This window comes from Antechinus flavipes, chromosome 2 (assembly GCF_016432865.1).
Source record: "Antechinus flavipes isolate AdamAnt ecotype Samford, QLD, Australia chromosome 2, AdamAnt_v2, whole genome shotgun sequence".
Taxonomy (NCBI): Eukaryota; Metazoa; Chordata; class Mammalia; order Dasyuromorphia; family Dasyuridae; genus Antechinus; species Antechinus flavipes.
The window spans coordinates 610,036,922-610,051,378 of NC_067399.1; the positions used below are offsets into that span (position 1 = coordinate 610,036,922).

The 14,457-nt window shown below is 33.1% G+C and overlaps 1 protein-coding gene across 5 annotated transcripts in view; it reads left to right on the forward strand.

Moving 5' to 3' along the window:
* The window catches only part of EXOC6 (exocyst complex component 6), a 200,616-nt gene that overhangs the window by 135,016 nt on the left and 51,143 nt on the right, over window positions 1–14,457 (forward strand). For all 5 annotated transcript variants that reach the window (XR_007951154.1, XM_051981659.1, XM_051981660.1 and 2 more), the window contains one exon: window positions 3,028–3,101. Coding sequence is in view for 4 of the 5 variants with exons in the window: in XM_051981659.1 (XP_051837619.1) it covers window positions 3,028–3,101 (74 nt within the window). In the remaining variant the exon portion in view is untranslated. The remainder of the gene's footprint in view (window positions 1–3,027; window positions 3,102–14,457) is intronic.

A 14,457-nucleotide genomic window follows, 5' to 3' on the forward strand; every position in this document is an offset into this window, starting at 1 on the left:
TGCTCCCAAAGAGCATTGCATTTTAATCAGAATTGGAGGGAGACATCGCATAAACTGAAGCTGAAAAGCAAAGGGGGAAGGGAGAAGGAATGAAGTTACCAGGTATCTATTCAAAGGAGAGATATGATAGAGAAAGTTTAGAGTATGGTGAAGATGAGCAAAATGAGATATGGCTGATCTAGGTGACCTCCTTCAATAAAGATTCTGGGAAGAACCATTCAATGAGAGGAAAAGGCTTCCAGGGCAGAAAGAACTTTCTGGGGTATGGTAGAGAAATTGTGGAGTGCATTGTAGCCTACAAGGAGAGAGATCATTCCTTATTCTTGCCCCCTAATCACATCTGATATTTCTATAATATAATTTCTTGATAACATCTTTTATTATTCTACTTCAGCTTCTTCTTCCAACTTCCTCCTTGGTTATTTATTGCACCCTGCTTATATCCCATTATATGCCTCTCCATTGCCTAAATGGAAAAGGAGGAAAGGGAGTGCTGACGTACTGTTAGAAGCAAGAAATGATAGTTTATGGTTGAAAGAGAGTGAGTAAATAGAAAAATCATAAAGATAGTTCAAACAGCATGACAGCTGGGGACTACTTAATATAGAGGCAAAACTTCAGTAACTTCTGAGTTTCTCATATTATTGTATATTGATATTCATAATATTGACCATGACTAATTGAAAAAAAGGCTTTTTTGAAAAGACTAAATTATAAACAGATATTCTAATTCAGTTTAGAAAGATTTCTAACAAAAGCAATTTAAAAATTTAAATTATAAAAACTCCTAAAAGTTAAGCCTCAGTTATTTGTGAAATTCATGTTTATCACTGCATCTTTTTATGATGTGGAAAAAGCAAGGTGTTACTGCACTTTGATTTTTATTTTGTTGCTTTAGATTTTTATATTATTTTGTATTACCACATTTCCTTTGGCCTATAGAGGCTTCCTCTTTTATAAGGAGTTGTGCCTTGGATTTGCACAGATTCAATCATGAGGGAACTGGATCCAGAGAGAGGGAATGATGATTTTCTTAACATTCTGGCTGATTATACCTTCATTATGGAATGAAACTCTGGGGAAAATTTCTAAAACTATGCTTATTTATAGCTCATGTCAAGAATTTCTCCAAAGGGGATAAACAGTCCCTTCTAGAAAAGATATTCTGAGTATAGCTATCCATTGTAGGACAGCTGTTTATTTTCTCCACAAAATTCTTAAAACACAAAAGATTGTATATTTTAACAAATACTTAAAAGAAATAATCTTTCATGTCAATTATAACTTAAAGTAATAATCTGCCATATCAGTTATACCCTTTAACTTTTTAAAACCACTGAACAACTATTTCACATCTAATTCGGATTTGTACTATTGAAGCAACTCACAAAATCTAGACCTGACCAATAATTAGGCATGGGCCTTTATTTCCTTCATGTTCAGAATGAACTTGTTATTGGTCATTTCTCCTCTTGAAAAATGATATTAGAAGCACCTCTTCCTGACCAGCTGGCACCCACTCAGAAGGCAGGACCTTTCAAACTCAAGAGGTAGCTATGAAGGCTAAGAATTATCCATCTTTCAAGTATCTGTGGTAGTTGGTGAAAGATGTGCTTAGAGAAGTAAACAAAGCAGAAGAGGCAGCTGCAAAGTCTTGAGACTCATCTAGGCAAGTTTCTGGCTTATCTAGACAAGTACATGTTTTTACTACTGTGTATTTCTTTTCCTTTGCTGCTGGGGGAGAAGGGAGAGAAATTCCCTTTTCCTCTTCCTGATAGTCCATGGGAGAGCTGGCAGGATCCTAAACGGCATTCTCCAAATAGATATGGGTGGAATTTTTCTATATTTCTTGTAGCCAACAGCTCTCAGTTACTAATAATTTTTGATACAAACTATCAATCACAGGGACTGAGGGATCCACTAGATTGATGTTGGTTGCTTGTGTCCATTAGTAGGGAACTAAATCACCAGAAGGGTTGAAGCACATGTTGAGCTCCCTAAGAACACAATTTTAAGGAAAACTAGCTGAAAAGAGAAATATTCTCCAAAAAGATTCAGGTAATTTAATAGAAGACAAATTACCATTAAATTGTAAGTTAAATTAGATTGTTGTGGAGCACATCTCTAGATTTGAAGTTGATATCTCACAAAAACTTAAACTGTGCTGTCCCCTAATTCTTAAAAATTCCTTAGTAGCAGAGCCAGAGATTGGTTACACTCCTAAGTGGACAATATTAAATGTAATAACAATTCCTAGGTTACTTATAAGCATATGCTTATTTTTGTAAAATTTGAGGCCATTGTTTTAAAACCAACTAAAATTTCAATAAAATAATAAAGTAGAAGTGGCCAAAATCCCAATGTTAACATTTTTACTGCTATAAAGTTCTTTAAAGGTATTTTTGGAAACATGTTACTTGTTTTGAAACCTTTTTAATCTCTAAAGTCAAGCCAGCATGCTTTTATGAGAAAATTTATTAAAAGAAATGAACAGACATTCCTACTTATTTCTGATTTTGCTGCTTAAAACATTCCACCTGTTGTCTGCATATAAAGCTGACTTTGTACCCTGCTGTCTGTCTTTTATTGCTGTTTGACTTAAGGTGGAATTTTTTTTAATAGAACAAATGCTGTAACAAAAGCAGACTTTTAAAAAATGTTGACAGCAATCTAATTGATACCATTTTTAAGTGTTTCTATAATCATTCACCTGAGGCCAAATTTTAAAAAACTTCATGTGATTGAAGTTATTATTTCTTTTGTACTTGTCATATAGTCCTTCTAAATATATCGTAAAAGGATTATAGCAGATCAGAAGTTCTAAGTTATTAGCATATTTGTGGTATTGGGTGTGGAAAATATTCCAGAAGGGGAAATTATGGATTATAAAATGGCTAACTTTCATATGAAATTTTTAAGCCTAAAATTAGAACATATTATAGCAACATTTATGGGTAGAAATTAATTCAGCTGTTAAATATTCAAATATTTTAGTCATATTGTTAATGTTATTCTTTTTTTCTCCAGTGTTTGCTAGCTCTGAGCCTGTGCCAGGATTCCAAGGGGATACCCTGCAGTTAGCATTCATTGACCTGAGACAAGTAAGATGTAATAATAGGCCTTTCCTTTCTTTGGCCTTTTTTTTTTTTTAACTTTTGAATGTTCTTACAATGTACATTTATTATTTGTACAATATACATTTGAAAAGAACTGTATTTTCTTAGATGCTTTGTTTCTGAGTTAATTAGAAGATGTCATTTCTTCTGTGACTCCATCCTTTAATATTACATCATGCTGAATTTTTATCAGTGGATGTTTAGTTAACACTTATTAAAATATGAACAGTTTACTGGTAGAGAAAAGCTACAAATTAAGCTTAAAAAGATTAGATGCTGAAGTTAACATGAAAGTAAACAAGTGCTTTTTGATTTTGGTTTTGTTTTTGTTTTTTTGCTGATGCAATTGGGATTAAGTGACTTGCCCAGGGTCATATAGCTAGGAAGTGAAAATAAACAAGTTTTAAGGAAGGCAAGAATAATTGATTTAGGATCAGTGTCCCAATCATTAAGATTTTAGTGCAAGTCCTATTAAATCTTACTCCATGTTCAACATTGAGCTGCCTTCATGGGTAGAGGAATATAGAAGAAGTTGTGCTGGTTGCTCTGAAACACTGAAGAACTTCCTAGAAGAGATCTGTTTCTCAGAAGAGTATGACTTTTGAACTGGAAAGTCCAAATGGATGAATATTTATTGTCCAGATTATGACATGCTCAGATGGACATTTTGTAGAGTTTGTCCATCAGTATGTATATCTGAGTCACATGGCATAGATGGACAGTGACTTGGGCCTTGAGTTGAACACAAAGAGAAAAGTAGTCTGGATTGCTTTCATTAGACTCCTTAAGTATCCCAATATTCTCAAGGAAACAGAGGTCCATCATTTTTAATACTAATATTTTATTGATATTGTAGGTTAGTAAGATATAGAATATAATATTCTCCAAAGAACAAAAAACAATTATCACACAGAGGACAATAGAGAAATTCTTGGTAAGTATGAGGAGGCTTCAGCATAACTACTCAGGAAATTTGAAGAATTGTAAAGGAAATGATAAAAAGAAAAAAATGGGCTAGTGAAAGCATTGTAGGACAGGTAAACAACCAGATTGCTTCACTGGTACTCTTTTTAGTGCTAGAAAAAAGCAAAAAAGGTCACCAAAATGTTGGGTGGATCTTTTTTTGATGAATTTATAAGAGGACTAGTGGCAGAGGATAGGCAGGCATGGATGAGTTGTGATCTTCATCATTGGAAGAAACTTTCAGATTGAGATTACAGATCCAACTGAGTTACATAAAATACATAAAGTTTATTTCTATATGGTTAACTTTTATAGGTGTCAAACAGATACGCTGGGACCACATGTGGTCTTCCACGTTCTAAAATGCAATCCAAACCAGATTAAGATATAATTGGGGCAAAATAAATAAAAATACAATAGAACATAGATAATGTCAATATACAGCATATAGTTTCCTAAGTCATTATGTAGCCACAGGCATCATGTACAATTTAGTGGTCCTTGTTTCTATTTGGTCTACTCAATTACCAGTAACAATGACATGGCTCACTAATGTCCATACTAAAAATCAATAGATAATCTGCTTTGCTGATTTGGTCAATTATCTTTAGTCAAAGAAACAATGGGAAGAATGAAAGTATATCTCTATTTTAGATGGTCAAAAAAAAAAAAACTTGGAAAATTAACCTCATTTCCTTTAAGTATATTCCTTGTAACAACTTTTTCTAAAAGTGAGGAGTAGGATCTCATCATGAACCAAAGGAAATATCATTACCATTATTTAAAAAGTGCTTCAAATCATTAACAGAAAATTTAAATTAAAACAACCTGATATACATAATATTGATAAAGATGATAAAAATGGAAAATGACAATTATTGGAGGGGATGTGGGAAAATAGGCATAATTTTACATCATTAGTGGAACTATGAATTGGTTCAACTATTCTGGAGAACAATTTGGAGTTATGCTTTCAAGTCACTAAACTGTGTATACCCTTTGACCTAGTAATCCCACTGCTAAGCTTAAACCTTTAAGAATTCAAAGAAAGAGGATATATAAAAATATTTATAGAGCTCTTTTTGTAGTAGCAAAACACTGGAAACTAAGAAGAGTACCTTCCTTTTGGAGAATGGCTAAACAAATTATGGCATATGAATAATGAAACGTTATTGCACCAAAAGAAAATGATGGAGAAATCTTGTTTGAATTGATGCAACAAGTGAACAGAACCAGGAAAACAATTGATAAAATAACATTATCAAGAAAAAAACACAAAGACTTGAGAATCCTGATTGATGTAATGATAAACCACAGTTTTCATCTCTGGTACTCTGAAATATGCTACACAAATCTTAACAGACCAAAGATGAATTTAAGCTGTAGAATGAGACATACAATTTTTTAGACATGGCCAGGGAGAATTTGCTTTCCTTGATTTCATATTTGTTAACAAGATTTTCTTACCTTTCTTTTTGTTCAGTGGGTTAGGGTGAGAGAAAGAGGAAATTGGATGGAGAGAAAATAATTGCTTCTTAACTGAAAAAAAAAATCATAAAACCAAATTTTTAGAAAAAGATTACCACTTATGGAATACATTTTTCTCTCTCAGCTTTGCTAACTAGATTGAAACCACATCTCTTCCTTGCTCTTTAAAAGTATATTCCCTTGTTTCAAGGAATAAAACTACATTATAATCCACTTGAGATGCACAAAGTAGTTAGAATGGTTCCCAATGTACACAAATAACTGCATATTGGAAAGTTGAAATTGTCTGTGAAACATTCCTTAGTTGTGTTTTTATTGTTTCAGTTACACTCTGTGCTATATAAAAAACATAGTATAGAATTTTCACAAGGAGTCTGTGATCATGGATATAGTTTATAAACCTTCAATAAACATTGCTTACAGTTCTAATACCTGTATTTTAAATTTGAATTTTTTAGTGTTTATCTCACTAAATATTAAATACTAAAATTTCCTTCCTAAAACAAATTGTACTTTCTATTATTATGATAGCTCACACCTAAATTATCATGTTATCATTGTCAACTTCATGTCATTTTGGCTTCGTTATCTGTTCAAGTATGTATATTTAGCCCCTTGGGACCAAATGATTTCTTTGTCACATTTCTAATAATTTAATAAAACTTCAGTGAATAGTGTTTATGACTATCAACATTCCTGATTTTAGCTGTCCAATAAAATGATTAATTCACAAAATATTAAATATATTCATGGCAAATGAAAAGGTCACAAATAAAACAATTTGTACAATGTATAGTTTGCATAGAAATAGCTATCAAAATGTGAAATATGATCAGATATGTTGAGAACTATGCAATAGAATTTAATATTATTGAATGAGTGCATTTTAATTTCTCTAGTTTTGACAAGATCTTAAGATCATTTCCCCTAATAGTTAATAATGAAATTTAATTGTAGTCCCTCAATATTTCTAATAGAAAATAAGAACAGGTAACTTTGTTTTTGGCAACCTGACTACTGTGGTCTAACTTAAAAAAAAAAATAGAGAATCCTAGATCTAATGTTACCAAAAGAAAAAGTACTTTTATCTTTATCTGTTTTATTATAAAAATTTATGAAAAACTAAATGGAGAGATATTAAATGTTTAAACTAGTAAAAAATGGAAACATTGAAGATTTAAATAGTCTTGCCAACTATACACTTTCACTTATATTAATATTCCTTGCTATATTTATTATGCCAGTTATTTTATAAATAAGAAAAATTGTGATTTTTTTCATGATATAGTATAGGTTCCTTATCTTTATACATATATTGCATAATTTATTCTTTTAATGCCTTAAGGTGAAGTTGTAAACCATCAGCACTAAAGAGGTTTCTTAACACCTGCATTTACCTTTTAATTGGATTTTTGCTTTCTTTCTTCTCCCTCCTCATTTTCTAATCTGTAATACATTTCTATGTTAATAGATAAGCTGACAGTTCTTTTCAAGTATACTTAGAGCAAAAGAGGTTCTTCTCATGGTTCTTATGGGAGGGAGGTCATGCTTCTGTTTTTTAGTTTGAATTTGATACTGCCTCATGAATTGTGGGGTATGAAAGATAAGGAAGTAAGTCCAGTGGTCAAGTTTTACCTGCCCACCCGGACTTTGCCCCGAGGTCAAACTTCTGATATTTGCTGTTCTGAATAGAGAAGTTGATGACAAGTAGGGGCTGATACAAGAGAAAAGTTAGAACTATATCAAAGCTTAAAGGCAAGAGAATTGGGACTCAATGAGAGACTGTAGCTAAAAGATGGATCAGCAGGACTGCCCTTTTTTAAAAAAAAAGCTGACCTGTGAGTGAAAAGACTTTATCATCCTGCCAATCACATGCTTGTTAATGGAAGCCAGTTATCTCAACATTTTATGCCTCACTATCCTAACTAGACAATGTAGATTAGCAAATAATGATGAAAGTGGACTTAAATATACTTCCATTAAGAAAGTTTAAATGTATGATATTTTGAACATAATATGTATTTTATAGTTTGTTATTTTTCATCAAATTACTTTTTTTTTTAAGAGCTCTTCTTCCCTTTGAATAAAAATTCAAGACACTTATTTGATTAGAATTCTGTTCTTCTTATTTATACTTTCACATGGTTAGCCTCTCAGACTGAGATCAACCAAGGCTTTCCTAGGTATATTTTCTATATGTGTTATTCTTTTATATAGGTCTCAGATGGAGACTGTGGGTTTATTGTATTATCACCTAAATGAAAGCCATGTTATTTGAAAAACACAAATGTGTTTTATGAATCTACATACAATTCAGTTCAGTGACTGAGAAAACAGACATAAAGGAAAGTCCCTGCCTTCAAAAAGTTTGCATTCTATTTGAAGGAAACAATATTTCATGGATAAGTAAATACAATATAAATACAAGGTAATTTATGATAGGAGCACTAATTGCCCTTTTACTCTTAAGCAGGACCTTGAAGGGATGTTCAAGAGGCAAAGGTGAGAAGAAAGAATATTCCAGGCTTAGAGGAGAGTCCTTACAAATGTAGAAAAGGAAGGATATGAAATGTTATATATGAATAGCAGCAAGTAGACCAATTTGAGTGGAATGCAGAATACATGAAGTGGACTTACATATAAAATTATCCAGAAAAAAGAGGCTGGAGCAAGGCTATGAAGAGCTTTAAAAGTGAGAAGAATGTATTTTATCCTGGAAGCAGTAGGGGACCTCTGAAGCTTCACAAGGAGAGTGACATAGTCGGAACTGTGCTTTAGGAATTGCAATTTGGCAGCTGTGTGAAAGACTAATTGTAGAGGGGAGAAAGTGGAGGCATGAATACTAATTAGGAGGCTGTTGCAGTTGTCCAAGCAAGAGATAATGGGGGCCTAACCTGGGGTGCTGGCCATGTAAATGAAGAAAAGGGGACAGCTAAAAGAGGTATTGTGGAAGAGGAATCTGTTGGCAATTGATTAGATATGGAAAGGAGGAGAGTAAAGGGTTTAGAGTGAATCTGACATTGTGAGTCATAGTAATTGAAAGGATGGTGGTGATCTCAGTAGAGATAGAATAGTTAAGAGAAGGGGATTGAATTTAGAGGAAAATGTAATTCAGTTTGGGAACAAGTTGAGTTTTGCAGTGCCTACAAAGCTAGATGGAATTCATGTAATAGGCTTTTGGTGAATGGCTAGAATTCTGGAGAAAGATTCAAGTTGGATATATGTAGATTTGGAGTCATCGACATCTAATTATTAATAAGATTATATAGTGAGGGTGAGAATGAGTCTAGGACAAAACTCTGGGATACTTCCATAAATAAGGAATGGGACATGGTGGTGATCCTCTAATGGAGAATGAGGAGCTGTCAGGTAGGAAAACTAAGAATTTCAGATAAAAATATTTTTTGAATAACTCACCTATTTTAGTTGTCTCATAGCAAGCTTTATGAAAATTCATTTTACTCTTCCTTGCTTTGTTTTTGTATTTTGTGAAACAATATAATTTGTAACATCCTATCGTATATACCTTTATATTATTTTGAATATCAGCTTATAAGTATACTGCCCTTGCCTTCACATCTTTTTACTTAGTCAAGGAGATAAAAGATATCCTGAGTAATTTCTAAACTCTCTTGGTCTTGCTGAACTTTTTCAGTATTATTAAATTTTTCCCCATTTACATGTAAAGATAATTATTAACATTTTTTGATACTTTTTTTGTTTTTTTTTAAGCTTTTCATTTTCAAAATACATACATAGATAGTTCTCTACATTCACCCCTGCAAAACCCTGTGTCCAAATTTTTTTCTCCCTTCTTTCCTCTCCCTCTTCCAGATGGCAAGCAATCCAGTGTGTGTGTGTGTGTGTGTGTGTGTGTGTGTGTGTGTGTGTGTATGTGTGTATAAATCAGACAATTTCTTCTTCTATACATATTTCCACAATTATCATACTGCACAAGAAAAATCAGATCAAAAAGAAAAAAATTACCAAGAAAAGCAATCAAATAATAACAAAAAAGTGAAAATACTATGTTGTGATCCACCCTCAATCCCTACAATCTTTTCTCTGGGCACAGATAGATCTCTCCATCCCAGATCTATTAGAACTGGCTTGAATCACCTTGCTGTTGAAAAGAGCCACATCCATCAGAATTGATCATCATCTTGTTGCTGTGTACAATATTCTCTTAGTTCTACTCACTTCACTTAGCATCAGTTCATGTAAATCTCTCCAGGTCCCTCTGAAATAGTCTAATCATTTCTCATATATCAGTAATATTCCATAACATTAATATATTACAATTTATACAGCCATTCTCTAACTGATGAGCATCTACTCAGTTTCCAGTTCCTTGCTACTTCAAAAAGGGCTGCTTCAAACCTTTTTGTACATGTAGGTCCTTTTCCCTTTTTTATAACATTTATTTTTTTTTTTTAATTTGTGTTCCAGATTTTTTTCTCCCAGTACCCTTCCTGAGGTAATAAGTAACTTATTTTGGGTTATATATGTTCAATGATGTAAAACATATTACCGTATTATTCATGTTATAAAAGAAGACAGACCCAAAGAAAAAAATATCAATTCCTCCCCCCCCCAAAAAAAGTGAAAAATAGTATACTTCAATCTGCATTCAGACATCCATCAGTTCTTTCTGTGGAGGTGGATAATCTTTTGGAATTGGATCATTATATTGCTGAGACTAAGCCATTCACGGTTTATCATTGTACAATATTGCTTTTACTGTGTACAGTGTTTTTCTGGTTCTGCTCATTTCACTTAGCATCAGTTCATATGAATCTTTTCAGGATTTTCTGAAATCATCCTGCTAATTGTTATAGAGCAATAATATTTCATTACATTCATATACCATAACTTAAGCCATTCCCCAAATGATGAGTAGCCATTCAGTTTCTAGTTCCTTACCACTTCAGAAAGAGCTGTTACACTTTTGCATATATGGGTCATTTCCCCTCTTTTATGATCTCTTTGGGATACAGGCCCAATAGAGACACCGCTGGATCTAAGGGTATGCACAATTTGATAACCTTTTGGGCATAGTTCCCAATTGCTCTCCAGAATGGTTGGATCAGTTCCCAACTCAATCAGGAATGCATTAGTGCCTTTGGTCTTATTATTACCAATGTTTGAAATAATTTAAATTTCTTTAAGAAAGCGTAATATTCAGAATCAATGTTCATACTTTTATTATTTTCATATGTGTCAGAATCTATAATTTATTCAAATAAGTCATGCTGGAACTGTTACAATTACATATGATGCTTTTTTTTCTTTTAAATTGCTATTAATATTAACCTTTGCTCTAATCAGCCATTATCCTGACTATCCATAAATACATAATCCTCAAATGTCTCCTGTGTTGATATCTAGTAGTTTCTTGGGGGCAGAAAACAATCAATCAGTATTTATTAATTACCTCCTATGTGCTAAGTATTTTGCTAAGCACTAAAGATACAAAAAAGAGACAAAAGACAGTCCCTGTCTTATGCAAACAGTATACATAAAACAATTTATTTACAGAATAAGGAGGAAATGGTTAATTGAAGAAAAACACTAAAATTATAGGAATTAGGAAAGGCTTCTTGTAAAAGATGGGATTCTAGTTGGGACTTGAAGGAAGCTGGGGAGGTCAGTAGTCAGTCATTGAGAGGGAGCATTCTAGGCATGGAAGATAGCCAGCTAGTGAAAAATAGGTGGAACTGAGCTATGGAGTGTCTTCTATGTGGAATAGCTTTGTGGAATAGGCCAATGTCACCGGATCAGAGAGTTCAATGTTGGGTGAGTAAGATGACTGGAAAGGTAGGAGGGTTCTAGGTTCTGAAAGACTCTGAATGCTAAACAAAGCATTTTATATTTGATGCTGGAAGCAATAGGGAGACACTAGAACTTATTGAGTGGGAGAGGTAACATAGACCTGTGCTTGAAGAAAATTACTTTAGTAATGTCTAGATGGAGTATGGATTGGAGCAAAGAGAAACTTGAGGCAGGCTGACCAACCAGCAGGCTGTTGGTATAGCTCAGGTGAGATGTAATGAGGGCCTGTACTAGAGTCGAGGAGGAAAGGGGTTTATTTGACAAATGTTGCAAAGGCGAAATTGACAGGCTTTGGCAAAAGTTGGATGTAGGGCATGAGAGAGAGTGAGGAGTCCAGGATGATTGCTAGGTTGAGATCGGGTGATTCTGAGAGGATGGTATTGTCCTCTACAGTAAAAGGGAAGTTAGGAGGTGGGGAGGAAAATAATGATAATGATAATGTTTTAAACATAGCAAATGTAAGGTGTTTATTGACTATCTGGTTCATGGTATTTGAAAGGTAGTTGGAGGTTAGAAGAGAGTTCGGGGCATAATGGATAGATTTGAGAATTATCAGCATAGAGAAGGTAATTAAATTCATGGAAATTGATGAGATCACGAGGTGAAGTAATATAGAGGGAGAAGGGAAGCAGGCCCAGGAGCAAACCTTGAGGCATACCTACTGTTAGAAGACAGTGCTGATACTATTAAGCAGAGTTGTGACAGGCTAAATAAATAGCCTTGCCTAGATATTCATCTGTGAAGTAAGAGGCTTAAATTACATTATATCCAAGGTTTTTCCACCTATAACATTCTTAAATACTATTTCATTAATGAGTGGATGTCCATCTGAAGAGATTTTTAGCAGCATTCTAGAGTGTCTTATTCTTGATGATATTTTGGGTCATGTATTTTAATAACTCATCACACATGTGTGTATATATATATATGGATGTATATATATATACATATATATATATATATATATATATAGATATATAGATAAATCCTTTGAGAAAATAATTGGGAGGCACTGGACATTGCAGATACCACATTATTTAAAAAAAGATAATTTAACAGGTAAGAAACAATTCATTGTTGATGTGGGATCTATATAGAATCAGGCCAGTGACTTTGTAGAGCAAAGATTAAAATTAATGCAAAGCATGAATAATAAAAATGAGAACAAGATAAGTTATACAGTTAAATATAACTTGATCTATTTAAATAGCTTTTCCTGTTAATACACATACACACACATACCACATACACCTATAGAAGTGGATGGAAAAATAAAAATCATTGTTAATTATAACTTCATTTGCTAATGTAAACAGTAGTCATAATGAAGAGATCAAAAGAGTTTAGAAAATGTCAGCAGACACAATCTCTTTGGCAAACTGACAGATATGACAGACAAAGGTAAAATTGGTTGAAAATATAAAGTCCTCTAAAGGAAAATGATGTGAATGTGTTTCTTAACCTGACAGTTAACCCAAGAAAGGGCGATGAACTGGATTTCTTTACAACTTTGTGGATGTTAAGAAGTTCTTTAATCAACTTGAAAAGATTATAGGACCTTGCTCATTGGATGATGACAATTGATACTGCATGGGAATTGTCTGGTCATTGACTAAGAATATCTGCCCTGGTCCTTGGGCCTATATGGAAAGGAAAACCAATTAACTAAAAGGAGAGTTAGCTATAGCAGTTGAGGAGAGGGTCAATTATAGAGGAAGAATATAACTTTTTGTTTTCATCTCGTAGAGATTACAGTGAGAATGTATAGAGAATTATATCTTGTTTCTCTTACCTTTTCCTATTCCTTTATCATTACCCAGGAGATATCTTGGAATAGAAGCATTGAGTTAATTCACTATTCTATTCTCTATTCTCCATCCACTTGCTGATATAGGCAATAGAAAGGACTATGGATTTAAAATTAAAAGAGACAACTGAATCTACCTTTGAGTCTTAACAAGTAACAGAGATAAAGTATAATAATCTGATTGGATTATTATAATCTGTCTGGAACCAGAAATTGGTGGTATCAATGATTATAGCCAAGTAGCATCCAGCAGAGAGTGAAGTACCAAAGTCAATAGGAACAGTACAAGGACATTAACAGCCTTGCAACTCTGCAGCAAGGTGTTTCTTGCATTTTTTTGCATGTATATGTATTGGTAACTAGTATTATTTATTATTTTCAATTATGAACTCCATGGGCTCTTCTCATTGACATTGTATTCCCCAAAGAGAAAAAGGATATATACACATATACATATACATATATGAAAATGTGTATGTATATTTATAAAATCTCTTAATCCTGGAAACTAAAGTTGTGCCTGTTAATTGGAGAATATGTGAATATGATAAAATAATCTTATGCTTTAAGAAATGATGAAAGGGGCAGGTTGAGAGAAAGGTAGAAAGATATATAAGAATCTATACAGGGTAAAGTGAGAGAACCAGGAGAATTTTTATAACAACATCATTGTAAAAATGTGTAACTTTGGAAGACTTAATCTTAAAATCTTAATCTCATGATGAACATTTTCAATTTTAAAAGATTATAAAGGATGTTTCATTATTTTTCTTCTTTTTGGAGGCAATTCTTAAGTGTTTTGACTATCATCATAAAGCTAGTAAGTATCTGAAATTGGATTTGAACTCAGGCCATCCTGACTGCACAACTGATGCTCTATCCACTATACTAACTTGTTGCTCCACTGTGCAGGTTAGATATGTGGAGTTTTTGTCAATATTTGTGTTTTGGATAGACTACAAAGAAACAAGTGGTGTGCAAAATTGTATGAAAGTAAGAGAGTAGTTTGGATTGTCTTTGGAAAATCACAGATTTTTTTTTTTTTAATGATCCCAAACTATTCTATGAAAAAAAAAACAGTTTTTCCAAAGAAATATTTTTCCTGGAATGTTAACTGCAACATTATAATTGAGAATCACCCAAGTATAATAGGGGAAGTTCATGGTGGGTCTTAGTAGGCTACTATCCTTCAATAAAAAAAGGATTTATGAAGGAAAAGTGATATAAAGGATATCTTCAGAGAAATGTGCA